The sequence below is a fragment of the Nothobranchius furzeri genome, chromosome 5, assembly GCF_043380555.1.
Source record: "Nothobranchius furzeri strain GRZ-AD chromosome 5, NfurGRZ-RIMD1, whole genome shotgun sequence".
NCBI classification, from domain to species: domain Eukaryota; kingdom Metazoa; phylum Chordata; class Actinopteri; order Cyprinodontiformes; family Nothobranchiidae; genus Nothobranchius; species Nothobranchius furzeri.
The window spans coordinates 43604110-43618862 of record NC_091745.1 but is presented as its reverse complement, the minus strand read 5'-3'; the positions used below and the strand labels follow the sequence as shown (position 1 = coordinate 43618862).

The 14753-nt window shown below is 42.6% G+C and overlaps 1 protein-coding gene across 1 annotated transcript in view; it reads left to right on the top strand.

Moving 5' to 3' along the window:
• The first annotated feature begins 716 nt into the window (after nt 1-716).
• Nucleotides 717-14753, top strand: part of LOC107378745 (lysophosphatidylcholine acyltransferase 1) — a 28854-nt gene continuing 14817 nt past the window's right edge. Inside the window, exons 1-3 of the mRNA XM_015949117.3 lie at nt 717-1066; nt 13803-13942; nt 14116-14330. Of these exons, the coding sequence (XP_015804603.3) occupies nt 944-1066; nt 13803-13942; nt 14116-14330 (478 nt within the window). The 5' untranslated portion in view covers nt 717-943. The remainder of the gene's footprint in view (nt 1067-13802; nt 13943-14115; nt 14331-14753) is intronic.

The following is a 14753-nucleotide window of genomic DNA, read 5'->3' as shown; positions in this document are numbered from 1 at the left end:
TGTGTGTGTGTGTGTGTGTGTGTGTGTGTGTGTGTGTGTGTGTGTGCGTGTCTCTGTGTGTGCGTGGACGGCTGCTTATGTGTATGGCGGATGGCTGCTTATGCTGAGCCAGGATCCTCTGGAGGTTTCTTCCTGTTAGAAGGGAATTTTCTTCTCCACTGTCGCTGCATGCTTGCTTAGTATGAGGATTGCTGTATAGACTGACACTAGTCAGTGTTGATGCAATCTGCTGGGTTCCTTATATAGGAAACTTTTTACTGATTGTTTTAATGAACTAAACTGTATGGGATGTTGACTTTGTGAAGTGCCTTGTGACGACTCTGTCGTGATTTGGTGCCATTCAAATAAACTGAATTGAAATTGAAAATGAATTGAATTAACCACAACATCACTTTTAGTAATCCCTACATGACAGTTGGAATTTTGTTCTAAAAATGAGTAAAACAACAGAAACCCTGAACAAAAATGACAATAAGTATAATAAGGAATGTTTATGTACACGATTTCTTGTAAAATTGTGCTGATGTTTAGAAATTACGATACTTGAGGTGGTAAGGGAATGCAGCATTGAATGCAGCATTGGTTCGTGTTTTGGACAGTCGTGCGCATGCGTAGTGCCGGAGAAGAGAGATCGCGCTTCCGTTAGCGTCCAGAGCTAGCGGGCAGGTCTGGTTGGGGAACAAACTGTGGGGGAAGGCGACCTACGCAGTGTGGACAGACAACCAGATATCGGCGACTCCAGATATCCCAGATAATCCTTGAGCTAACCATTATCCCTCCATGCTGGCCAAGAACGGGAGATAACGTTAATAGCTTCTCACTGCCGCCTCAATTAGCTACTATCCAAGACAGAGCGGGGAGACGGCGTTTTGCTCGCTCTTTTGGTCAATATCAGATTTTCTTGTTAAAACCAAGAGTTACTGCACCCTGAACTAATCAAAGAATGAGGTTGCCGACTAGCAGACATTGTGCGACTGAAGGAGATGGAAAGAAAATGGATCAACGTCCCCCGATCAGAAACCCTTTTGTGCACGTCTTGAAATTTACACCAATGGAAAAGGCAAAGGTATGTCCGCGGGGACATGATTTAAGTTTGTCCCACACTTGTAGGCTGCCACGATGTTTAGGTTGCTTGCTGGACGCGAGCAGTTAAGTGCGACACAGTGATTGTGTTGTCATCACCATGTAACTAGGCAGTTTTCCCCCTGTTTGCTCTCAGTCAGCTAGCCTGCTAACATCAGCCACAGACACGTTACTACTTAGCTTCCTTCTGTCTTTGCATTGAGCCACGTTTCATTTATGAGGTACGTGCTAGGTGAGGGTAAGGCTGGAAAAAGATCACTGACTGAGCTTCTGTGTAGTCCAGCTTTTAACAAAACCACGCACTGTTACTCAAGCATGGCCACCTGTGTTAGATGGGCCTAGCTTGTTGCTCTTTAACAGTTTCCTTCTTCAGGAGCGTCTGCCCTGCTCACAAGTTAGGACTAAAACAAACCATGTCATGTATTATTAAAATGTTGTCTTGCAGCATGCCTGGCACTTTTCTACAGCTCAGGACGTTTTGTTTTGCCCACACAACACAGCAACCAGCACGTGTTAACTGTAGGGGGATTATTATTTTTCACTCATAAAAAAATTAGGGATGCACCGATCAGGTTTTTTGCTGCCGATCACCGATACCGATATCAAAGAATGCTGATCACCGATACCGATCACCGATCACGTGGATTGGCCAGAAATTTTCTACAACATTATAATGAGTGCTACAAACTACATAATCTGGGAATAAAGGAAATGTAACCTAATCTAAAATGGTCTGTATTAGGGTTGTCACATTGTGAAAATTTAACCTCACGGTTATTGTGACCAAAATTACCACGGTTTTCGGTATTATCGCGGTATTTTTTTTAAACGTGCTACATTTTCACACAATTAAATAAACCCTGTATGTCAGGAAATATTGTCCTCAGTTTGTGTCTAAATTTTGCCTAAAATGTGTTATTTTGTAATTATGTTGTTTATTTGTTTACATTTTTCCCCTTTAGCCTTTAAAATACCAATATTTGTCCATAACTTCTTATTTTTTGTCTGTTTGATGTCATCATTTTAAAAATATTAGATCAGATGATACTCAGTACTCAAGTAGCCTTCTAATCAGATACTTTTTTTTTACCCTTACTTGAGCAATCCGTATATCAGGAGAATATTGTCCTCGGTTTGTGTCCTTCCAGTGAGCTTTGCAGATGTGGGAAAATGTCATCAGGCAGTAATCATTGTTAAATTCATAATTATTCTCGGAGAGAGACCAACTCTTATCTGCCCCTGGGAGCCCCGTAATGCATAGCGTCATTTCAACATGGGGGTGTCCGCGACACGGTTTATATGCAGGTAGCGGCGCTGCGGCTGCTTTATATAGCGACTCGTTGCATTCTCCCTCAACCCAAATCCTCGGATCACGCATTTTAGCTAAAATGCTAACGTTAACTTGCCTTGCGTTGACTGTAGAGTTGTGGGTGATGGTCATCAGATGTGTCATGAGATTTGAAGCGTTGCTGCCTTTCACAGACTCTTTTTCTGCTCGCGCTGCAAACAGGATAGCCGTCTTCTATAAACTCCCTCGGCATTCTTCAAATATCTAAAAGATGCCCGTACTTCTGACTTTGTCTTCTTTGAGGGATAATAAATGTCCTCCTGAGCGCTGCCGTCTCCTCCTTTGGCCATTATTTCAGCTTTAGCTTCAAGAAAGTTTTGTTGTAAACAAAGCGTGCATGTGCCGCCGGCAACTTCAGCCGATGATACGGTGGCTGGTAAGGGTCACCGCGCCTACACCGCAGCCACGGTAAACCCACCAAGATAATATAGTTTTTAAAAAAACAAGACGGTTATTATTATTGTCAACTTTTTTTTTTTTTTACCGGGGTTTACCGCTACACTGGTTACCGTGACAACCTTGCTTTGATCTATTTTGAAAATTCCGATCAAAACCGATAGGGGCGCTATTGGCCGATTACGATCAAATGCCGATCCATCGGTGCATCCCTAAAAAAAATAATGCCATTTTCTTATTTAAATGGCAGCTTTGTCTTTTGAAATGTGTGAGTCTGACAAATAAATAATAAACAGAACAAAAAACTTTTAAGGAGGCAAATACTTTGTTATTATAAAGTAGCTACATGTATTTTCAGGGGTGGACCTTTAAAGCGCCCGAGCGCCAATGGCGCTAAATTTTCTCGCCGGGCGGTAAATACTTGACGACTTACCGCCCGGGTGGCGTCCAAGCATTATTTGTCATTTACACACCGGCTTTCACCTACATCATGGCCCCGCCCTGTAGGAAGCTGCCGTTTTCGTTTCGCGCGTGAACCTGCGCGCCTCTAGCCACGTACTGCACGATTCTAGTTATTGTCACGTGAACTATAAGTTCACTATTAAAGACGAAGTGGAACCACGCTAGAAACACACAAGCACGCAGGAAGATCGCGCCACCACAGGGATTGGATTTCTTGATGAAATCTCCGGCAAAACGCTTTAAAACTGGTGAGGAGAAGCGAGACAGTTCGAAACGGTATGAAGCAGAGAAGCATGTGCATAGGTGGAATGATTCTTGGAGGTTTAAAGAAGACGGGAGGTGCGGAGAATGGCCGTATTTGAGTTGAGTAGCGGCTCGCCTGGAAAACAGACAGAAGCAGCAGGGGGAGTGGCTGAAAGCCGGCGTTTAACGCCGGGGACACACCGGCCGCGGAAGCGCCGAGAAGCGAATGGCTCACGAAGTCCGGCCGCTGCTCGCCACTCCTCAGTTCAGATCAGACGCTCCCCATTCGAGGCGCGCCTCGGCTCAGCTTTTTCTTTTAATTACTTGGTGTCCTCCATTTCCTCAGCTCTCTTCCTCTACGAGAGAGACAGACAGACAGACAGACAGACAGACAGACAGACAGACAGACAGACAGACAGACAGACAGACAGACAGACAGACAGACAGACAGACAGACAGACAGACAGACAGACAGACAGACAGACAGACAGACAGACAGACAGACAGACAGACAGACAGACAGACAGACAGACAGACAGACAGACAGACAGACAGACAGACAGACAGAGAGAGAGAGAGAGAGAGAGAGAGAGAGAGAGAGAGAGAGAGAGAGAGAGAGAGAGAGAGAGAGAGAGAGAGAGAGAGAGAGAGAGAGAGAGAGAGAGAGAGAGAGAGAGAGAGAGAGAGAGAACGAACTAGTTTTTCCCTGCATGATGGATGAAGATATCGCGTTAGCATTCACACTTGTTCAATTTTCAATTTTAATTCTGGTGCCTGTTAGCAGCTGAAACACATCCTCACGTGCTTGTGGATATCATATATTGTATATGATAACATGACTGTAATAATAAGTAAAGGTTAGCAGCTGTAGCTTCAGTGTGCTCATAGGAAACGTGACAAAAGAACACAAAACACATTTCTCCTTATGGCCTATATAGTTGTCATCATCAACGTAACATGATTTACAGAATTCATGTGACCAACTAACATTTCATGTTCTACCACCGGATGTTTGGATCAAAATGTGAACCAATCAGATCTTAGATCAGGTGAGAGCCAGGCGTTTCCCATCATCCTCTATGTTTTGCAGCTGAGGGAGAGCAACTGCAGCGCCTTGCTCCAAAATCTGCGGCCGCCTTGATCTCACGAGGTTATCGTTGCCTACGTATGCATGACGTCAGAGCAAGTCGGCGTCAATTTGGACACAAATCTAACCGGCATGCACCGCTCGCCGATCACCGCTGGTCTAATCTGCGCAGAACTGGCTCATCTCGAACACAGCCAATGGCTCGAGTACAGCAAAGCGGAGTTGGTGATGTACTGCGTTGTATGCCGGAAGTATGCGACGACAAAATTGTGTTTTGTTGAGGGAACAAACAAATTCAGACTTGAATACGTTATTATGTTTGTGAATGTGTACAAAATAAAGGTTTATTACATTTAAAACGGTTCAGTTGTTATTTTGACTCGTTTTGGCAGCTGACCAGCGGGGCCGGTAGATTCTTGGCGGGGCCGGTAAATATTCAGAGTTACCGGCCCGGCTGGCCGGTTGGTTTTGAAGTTAATGTCCACCCCTGATTTTGCAGCACATGGGTGATTGCACCCCAGTTTTAAATCATTGATGGTGAAAATAGGTTTAAAGATTATTTGAGAGAAAAAAAAAATTAACCCAAACAGCTTGTAACAAGTGGTTTAAAGTTTTGTTACAGGTGGGTCAAATTATGCATAATTAGGATTTACCGTTTACAGAAAGAACAGCTGTTTATGTGATCATCTACATTTGTGATTCCACAATAGTGCAGCGTAACTTTTTATGCACACACTGTGGATATTTGGCATTGTGAAACATTTGGAAGTGACCGTAACTCATTGTCTTTTAGGCTTGGTACTCACACATCCAGCTTTCCCACAATGTGAAGGTCTTTTTGTACGGTTTGGCCTGCCATCCACAGAAAAGTGAAGATAAACAAACTGATCTTTCTAAAACTTGGACTAAGGTGGATAAATGTGAATTCTCTGTTGTCAGTGTTTGCTTATGGACAAAAATGGCCTGGGTTTTTGGTTTCACGATGTCACTGCCTGTGACGGAAATGTGACATGTACGACCTGTGTTTACACTTGCTTACTTGTTTATTCAAGCTCAGTTACTGCGCTAGAAGACCACAGGCGAAGGACAACGTTAAGGACAAGTATTACCCTCCACTTAGGTTTTTCAAGGAATATTTTCCGGCAAAGATGCTAAAGATTTAGGGCACTACCGCCATCTACGGGCCTGGTATGCCTATGAATGTGTTTCACGTTGCACTGGATTTGTTGCTGTAAACAAGGTGGTGTGGACACAAGACGGGCAAGGAAGAATAGTCGGTTTTTACAGAAACTGTGCTACTAAACACAACCTTTCCACCGGCCGTGAAAGCGGGCGCATAACGTAACAGCCGTGTTTTGCCCGCAAGCTCATTCCCAACTGGGAGCAATTCTGACGAGAAATGGGAGCAAAAGCGGTCCACACAGCTGATCCTGTGATGTCACAAAATTCCAGGAGAATTGCAAGACCACTCGTGATTTCAAAAGTCTACATACAATAATAAGCAAGGAGAAAGACAGCTGCATTCATCCAAAAAGGTTTATTTACTGTCCTGTTTACATCGGGGTTTTTAACAGGAAATGGCGTACATTTACCTGCATATGACATTTATTTTGAAAGTTTCCAAATGCTTTACACTGCTTTTGTGTTTGACTTCCTTTCTGGCCCAATCTAAGTAGTGGAGTTTGGCGTGTAAAAAAAATGGACTCGAAACGTTACAATAGAGTCCGCTTGCTTCTGTGGCATGTCCAAAACGTTACACTGCGCTGCCGTTGGAAAGGAACTCATGACGGGTTCAGTAGTAGTTTTAAGGGAGTATCTTACAGACATATAGACGGTCACATGCAGATTATTCTCCCTGCTGCTTTTTATAGAATCTAAAGAGAAAAAATGAGATGTCTTATGAGTCAAACCCAAAGGAATACAGCGATTGGAAAGTCACGAGGCACTCCAAAGGTTTAAATACAGGACACGTGTATTATCACAGTGTTAAAGAAGGAAGATATCAGCGTTGATCCAACAGAAGCAATTGCTGCTTATTGCTATTTTAGGAAAGATTAATGGACCATTGCCCAGTGATTTAGAGTAAATCATTGTAAAATGAGAAAAGGAAGTTCCCTGACCTCAGATCACACAGACTGATAATTAACTGGGCTGTTTTTCATTGCAGAAGTTTGATTTGCTGCTTTTTAGTAAGTTTTGCCTGTTCCAACTGCGTTCACGTGTGCAGATCTAAACGCACTGCAGTTGTTAGTCACAGACAGTACTTAAACCATGAACATTACACGTCTAGCACTGTCTTCAAAACAGGAAGTTGTTTGACATTTGTCCACCACAATTCAGTTTAAGCTCTCAGTCTAATGTTCACTCTTGTTTAGCACAACTTCATGCCTTCATGATAAACTTGTTAGTGCTGAATTTTGCCGTGCAGAGAGGGAGAGAGATGTGCTGAACAGCTGTCTGTCGAGTCTTTGCAGTTTGAGTACCCTTAAAATAAATTTCACCCATTTGTAGTACATTAGTGGTCAACACTGAGGTGTAAAACTGTCATTAAAGGTGATATATATGCACACGCCCTGAGCTTTTTAGTGCATCTGCATTATTGAACAATACTTAATGATCATCAGGACATTTGAGGTAACGTCTTACTGATACCATCTGCTACACAAATGAAGAATGGTGAGAGATGAATTCACACACTAAGGGTAGACCAATATAATCGTCAGACAATATTTACAGTTTTTTTTTAATTCATCAGCATCGGTCCATATTTGTCCGTAGTAAAGCCGATTTAAAGTCAGGCACATCTTCTGGCAGCCTGCTGCTGTAGCAGAATTTAGTTTGAATGTATTTTTACACTGCTGCGCAGTGGAGCAGTGGAGCAGTGGTTAGAGCTGTTGCATTGCAGCGAGAAGTTCCTGGGTTCGATTCCCGGCCTGGGATCTTTCTGCATGGAGTTTGCATGTTCTCCCTGTGCATGTGTGAGTTCTCTCCGGGTACTCCGGCTTCCTCCCACAGTCCAAAAACATGACTGTTAGGTTGATTGGTCTGTAAATTGTCCTTTAGTGTGTGTTTGTGTGTGTGTGTGTGTGTGTGTGTGTGTGTGTGTGTGTGTGTGTGTGTGTGTGTATGGTTGTTTGTCCTGTGTCTCTGTGTTGCCCTGCGATGGACTGGCTCTGTCGAGGGTGTACCCCGCCTACTTGCCCGTTGACTGCTCGAGATAGGTGCCATTTCCTGCTCTTGCTGAACAAAATTCACTTGGCACTAGGGCTGTAGCGAAGCCTCGATGACGTCGATGGCTCGATTCTAAAAATTTGTCAACGTCAGATCCGGTAGTCGACGCACCACGCCCACTTGTTGCATCCCCAGGAGTTTGTAAATAGAAGAGGAATCTGCCTGTTCTACCTCTAGTTCGCCCTCTTCTCCGCCTTCACTAACATCTCCACCAAATACCGACGACCCGGAACAATGTCCGTCCGCTACTAGATTCCTTTCCTGTTTTGCCCGCCTTCGTCTCCCGGCAACGGACAACAACTTCCGTGGTCAGATGCGCTGCTCCGTCTCTATCGCCGATGTAGAAAATCACAGCGAGCGTTTCTCCCTTCATAAATGAGCTTCTTTCAGACATTAGGAGAGCTGTTTTGGTGGTAGCAGTCTCTCCTCCGTGCTGGTCTGTTTGCTGGGTGGTTTATTTAAACTTGGTAACTTGAACTTAATGTTGGTAAAGCTACTGTTAGCATTTTTGCTAACAGCTTCTTGCGTTTGGATAAGCTGTTACGTTTTGGTTTAGAGTTCATCTTTTTGTGGTGTAGATCTCCCTTTTATTACATTTAGAGTGTTGTGGGTTTTTGGTTTAGTTTAAAATATCACCTTGAGTTTGGTTTAACCACCCAGTTTAGAGTTTGGACCTTTGGAGACCCTTATTCTGGTCCAGAACCCATTAATCTTTGCCCAGCGGGACATCCCTACTTATTTTTACTTTTGTTTTAATTCCCCACAGGCAGAATTAGTTTTATTATTCCCAACCTGTGGATGGAAAGATTTATGTGTTTGTGTAGTTGTAAATAAACCTGATCATCATTTTAACTTTTAAATCCCGTGTTATTGTCCCTTCCTTTTTGCACACGAGCCAAACTCCCCAGGAAGAGTCGTAACATCACTCGCCTCACGCTCATAAGTGACCAAAACAAAGCAGCATGGAGACACTCCGTCTCCAATGACCTCTCAGGCAGCAGCCTGCACTCCCAAGTTCTAGACATCACCAGAACATAGCCAACCAACACAATAAAAGCAGTGTTATACAAAATGGAAGGCCTGTAGTGTTTATTCTCTTACAGTAACAATTTATCAGTTTTTTTGAGGAATTTATTAGAGATTTTTTGGTTTTTATTAACTGTGCAATAAAAAAATAATCATTAGATTAATTGTGTAGTCATTCGAATTGTCGACTAGTCGATAAAATAATTGTCAGAATAATCGTTTTAAAAATAATCGTTTACCCCCAGCCCTACTTGGCACTGATTAAGCTGATTAGCAGCAGGTAATCTGTTGCAGTGTTTCTGTAGAATACTAGCGTTGGAATCTGGTGACTGTGGTGACACTCAAGGAAAATGTTAAAGCTTGCTAAGAGAACAGCAGCTGGAAGAGAAAGTTGGAAACAGAACTGTGTGGGTGCCCGCTGGGGAAAACCCTAGAATGTATTTTAGAAATATATTTTTTTGCCCCATTTGTTAATTTAGGAACTTTTATGTATGGCTCAATAAAATCAAAATTGTACTTTATTTTTTCCCAAATTATTATTTATTTTTTTCAGTTTTAAATTTGAATAAATTCTGCATTTCCATTCTAAACATATTTATTAACCTTAAAGGGGCATTATGGAAGTTTGACAGCCAAAACATGTATAGAAATAATACATTTCTTCTTCATACATTCTCCCACAATGCCCTGGTCCTGTAGAATGAGCCCTGGCATTTTTACTGTGATTGCTGGTTTTTCTGTAAAATCACAGAAAAAGAGAGTTGCTCGGGTTGAGCAGGCTGCTTCATGCGCGTTCACGCTCAGGCATAGCCCTCTGAACCGTTCTTTGAATGTTGTTTCAGCTGTCATCAAGCATATAAATGTTACAGATACAAATGGCGTCACTGGCGCTGTAGCACGCCTGGTAAGACGTCGGACGTTTGTGCAGGAGACCTGAGTTTGATTCTGGGTGTGAACATAGGTTATTTAGAGTTTCTTTTTTTACATTAATGGTATTTTTTTTACAGTAAGATGCCCAAATTTTTATTTGAGACTCGCCGAACGGCATTGAACTCACAGAGTGTGTTTACATGCAGCCAGTAACCCTTTAAAAACCCGAATATTCACAATAACCCGGTTCCGCACGGCCATGTAAACACCGCCAAAAACCCGGATATGCTCATAACCGGGTTTTTAAAGACCCGGTTACTACACCTGGGGTAACCCTTTTCTAACCCGAATGTTTGGTCGTGTAAACGTATATCGGGATATCCCCATCAAAGCGTGTTCTGCGCATGCTCTGTTCGCAAGGAATCTTGGTCTTTTGAGTAGCGAGACGTCTTGTATGCGCCAGAACACCGGAAGTAAACAAGTTGGGAGCAACATGGCGAGTCGCAGCACAGCACCACACTTTTGAAGTGACGAGGAAACCTCTGTCTTCATCGGTCTGGTGAAAAGTATGAACATTATGTCTTTTGTTGACGGCCGAAAGTATAGAGACAACGAAATATGACGCATATTGCGTCTTGACGTAGTCCATACGTCCTGACGCTACCCCAACGTCCGCATTTACATTGGGTTATGCAAGTTAGGGGTAACTCTTTCTATTTATGCTTGTAAACGGGTTATTCTGATCAACTCAGAAACCCGAATACCGACCTTAACCCGATCATAACCTGGATATTGGCTACATGTAAACGTAGTCACAGATAAAAAAGATGTGGGTTCAACTTTTATTTTGGAACAATTTTTCAAGAGCATGCAGGAGGACTGACCCATCTTAAACCTTTGTCAGCTCTGCTGAAGAGGAAGGTACAGAACCAAATTATGTAATTAATTAGCTGCACATTCTCCTGTCCTCTGTCCTCCAGGCCACACACACACACACAAGGGACTGTCTCAGCTGTTATTTTCGTTAAGGAGTGTGCACGTACAGCATACGTGCCTCGTGCACGAGCCTACTATTGAAGCTGCCATTATGCTTTTGGCCTGAGGGGGCAATCGTGAGCATAAAAATTCAAAACTCCTTAAAGTCCCTTTAAAATTTTATAGTTATGAAGTGAATAAGTTTAACAAATAATTCGACACAGAATCCAAAATTGAATGTCATTTCACTTAAACAATCATAAAAAAGTGCCGTGGTTCAGCAGAACACTGAATCATTTTGCAAGATATTTAAAAGCTTGTACCCTTTTTTTGTTTAAACAACAAAAAACATTATTGTGGGCAAAACGGTGTCTGTGTTTTGTCAGTGATTAAGAAAAGGAAAAAGGCGAGGAGAAATTATGTCACAGATGAGTGTTGTGGACGGTGTTTGTAAGGCGGGCATCCCCCGTAAACCAGGGGTCTCAAACACCGGTCCTTTAGGCAGGGCTGGGCGATACGGCCTAAAATTAAAATCTCCGATTTTATTTATTTTTTATTCGATTCACGATATTTTTTTTCCGAGTCATTAAGAATAGCAATAAATACAAATGGAAGGCACCTTAAAGCCAATTTTGTTTTTTATTTAATCACAAGCAAGACAAATGTAACCCTCATTTCTGAGATGAATAATGAATAAATGAACACCCTCTTGGAATAAAAGTGCCACGCTCCACGTCCGTCGCAGCAAACCCAAACCAGTTCCAAACAACGGATGATTTAATTTCTTATAGGAACAAACTTCCCGCTCTCACCCGTGACCATGGAGTCGCTTGCTGTTGCTGTTTCGTGTGCGTGCTGTGACTTTGTTGACGCGGTTATGTGAAACTAACGCAACGGAAGCTCTGGGGGGCGGGGGCGCAAAAAGGTGCAATCACATAAAAATTTGATTAACTTTTTTTTAATCGCCCGCAACAAAAAAATTCGAATTAATTCATTTAATTGATTTTTCCTGTTGGAGCACGGAAACAACTGAAACATGTTTTCATTGTTTTAATTATTTTCTAAACAGTGTAGTAGTAATTTGTTTTTACCTTTTTTTGCTGACAGGTTTCGGCTAACGCTGTAACCTTCCTCAGAGCACTCAACAAATCTACTACGCTGTGTTTAGAAAAGAATTAAAACAATGGAAGGATTAGAATGAACGTACAAAAGATGTTCAAACTGAAACACGTCATTCCATTCAGAAAAAGTGTCCTCTGAGATTCATAAAAACGAGTGGGGTATTTTTTTTTTGCTCCAGCCTTAGTATTTTGTAATATTTGAGGGTGTTGGTTTTTCAGCAAGCCTTTTGCGTTCCTGTCCACAAATATTTAAGCCTGTTTTGTACATCTCCGTTAGCTCAGTTGCAGAGTGGTGCACACTCATCGACAGAGATGTTTACCTTTCCCCCATTGCCCCGGGAGTGTTGCAAAGGAATTCCTCGCCAGGACGACAGAGGGTGTAGCACTTTTCTTGGACTTTGGTCCACAAAAGTATTTTTTATAGTGTTTGTTTTTCAGAAACTTTTCTATGTGGACATATTTGTCCCTCATTCTACTTTTTTAATGAGCGCCGTTATGGCTGCTCTCGCGGTCTGCCTGTATCTGTCCTGTCTATTTGTGTGTGTGTAATCTTGGTCAGGCTGTACTGAGGTGTCAAGTTCCTATGCTCTGGAGCGCTGGCAATAAAATTCTTTCTGATTCTGATTCTGATTTTTCATGCAGTTTGCTACTTCCAAACCCACAATTCCCTTAATTTCCTTCTCCAAACAGGGTATACGCGGGTCCTTAAAAAGTCTTAAAAAGTCTTAAATTAGCTTTTCCAAATTTAAGGCCTTGAAAATCCTTAAAAATGACAAATAATCCTTAAATACAGTTTCCAAAGGTCTTAAATTACCAAAGACCCAATAAACTAGATTATTTTATTTCTATGACATTTTCGTGAATTTCTAGTTAGTCTTCAGCATTTTTTGTGTATGATGTTGGCGTAAGCAGAACTGTACACATTCAGTTGGTTGTAAAAGGGAACTATTTTTAGATGAGCACATTAGATGGTTAAGCTAGTGGGAGCTTGTGCCATGGAGAAGTGCAAGTTTAATGGTAAATGGATGGTTAATCCCACGTTTGCGACGTGGTTAGCACCGGTTCCAGGCAACAGCTGGAAATTATAGCTTAAATTTAATTTAAAAAATAGCTTAAATTTGGATCCGGATCAAAAGGAGTCAGTTGAGGTTGTTTGGGCGTCTGGTCAGGATGCCTCCTGGACGCCTCCCTGGGGAGGTGTTTCGGGCATGTCCTGCTGGCAGGAGGCCCCCGGGTCGACCCAGGACACGTTGGAGAGGTTACATCTCCAATCTGGTCCAGGAACACCTTGGGGTCCTGCTGGAGGAACTGGTGGAGGTGGCCGGGGAGAGCACGGTCTGGTGCTCGCTAGTTGGTATGCTGCCCCCGTGACCCGGACCCGGATAAGCGGAGGAAGACGACAACGAGCTTAAATTTGGTCAAAGTGGCCTTAAAAAAGGTCTTAAAAAGTCTTAAATTTGGTTTCCTTAAACCTGCAGATACCCTGTCCAAATAAAATGTTTGCTGCACATCTTTGTACTCCTTCAGTCACGGGTGTATGGACATTCATATCATCGGTCTTTTTCCATGAAAAGTTCTTGGATCTGCTCCGTGTCTGCCCCTAGATCTCTGTTGGCACTTTTTTTTTATGGGAGATGGTGGTGCTGTTTACAAATTTCAAGGAAGTGACATCTTGACCAATTACAGGCTTGCACTCTCCCTCACTTTCGACAGACAAACTTGGGCATGTCATGGTAACCTTGCGTTGATGCATCATGGCGTTGCGTGTCTTTGTACTCAGGCAGACAGAGAAGTATAAATCAGACTTTAGGCATGCCTTACCTGCTGTAGATATTAGTTTTTGGACATTAACAGCAAAGCGTTGATGCATACCTCTGCCTATAAATGAGTTCAGAGAGAATTCTGTATAGTTTGAGCCGAGTTGAATCTGTTTCCTTTCTTCTTTTTAATTGCCTGACAGATTGCAATAATGACAGTCACTCTATTCCCTATTCGTCTACTCATCGCTGCATTCATGATGCTGCTGGCGTGGCCGTTTGCCTTTGTCGCCTCAGTGGGGCGCTCCGAGACCACCGTCGAACCCCAGTGCCTCTGGAGAAGGTGGGTGCTATTCTTTATTTATTTGAATTTGTTCAAAAGTGTTGAACTTTGTAAAGCACCACTTAAGTTCTCATTGTGTCAAATAGTCGGCATATTGTCAGTTTAGCTGGAATGCTGCCGTCAAAGCAGCTTTTGATACTTAGAGGAAATTACATGACTCCGCCTGTTTCCAGGGTGGTGGACATCATTTTAAGATTCATCATGCGGGCAATGTGGTTTGCGGGGGGTTTTCATTGGATGACGGTGAAAGGGCAAAGAGCACTGCCTGCAGAAGCACCAATCCTCACCCTGGCTCCCCACTCATCTTACTTTGATGCCATCCCAGTTACAATGACAATGTCCTCAATTGTCATGAAAGCTGAGAGCAAGGACATACCTCTCTGGGGCAGTAAGTGAAACATTTTCTTCTCAGACTATTTTCATTTTTAAATCATAGGTATTGATTTACAGACTCCAGAAACATGTTCTCAATCTTTAGCTCTTGATATTCACCAGTTTATTTTGAGGAAGTTATCAGGCAGGAATTGTCTCCTGATAAGGTAGTCTGATCTTTATGCTGCCCAGTAGTGGCTGCTATCAGGGCAAATATTGACAAAAGATAAGGAAGGCTATTAGAAAGTCATAAATCCTGCAGAGTTCATAGCCAGCACAATGTGGTGCACAGGTCATGACTAAAGTATGCATTTTAATGATGATGCTGTACAAACAGGAAGCAGCGTGCACTCTACCTCATTTAGGTAATAAAAGACTTGTTACTTGCAAGTTTGACGATACATTTTAATTTAGTTTCACTTGACTAAAATTCTTAGTC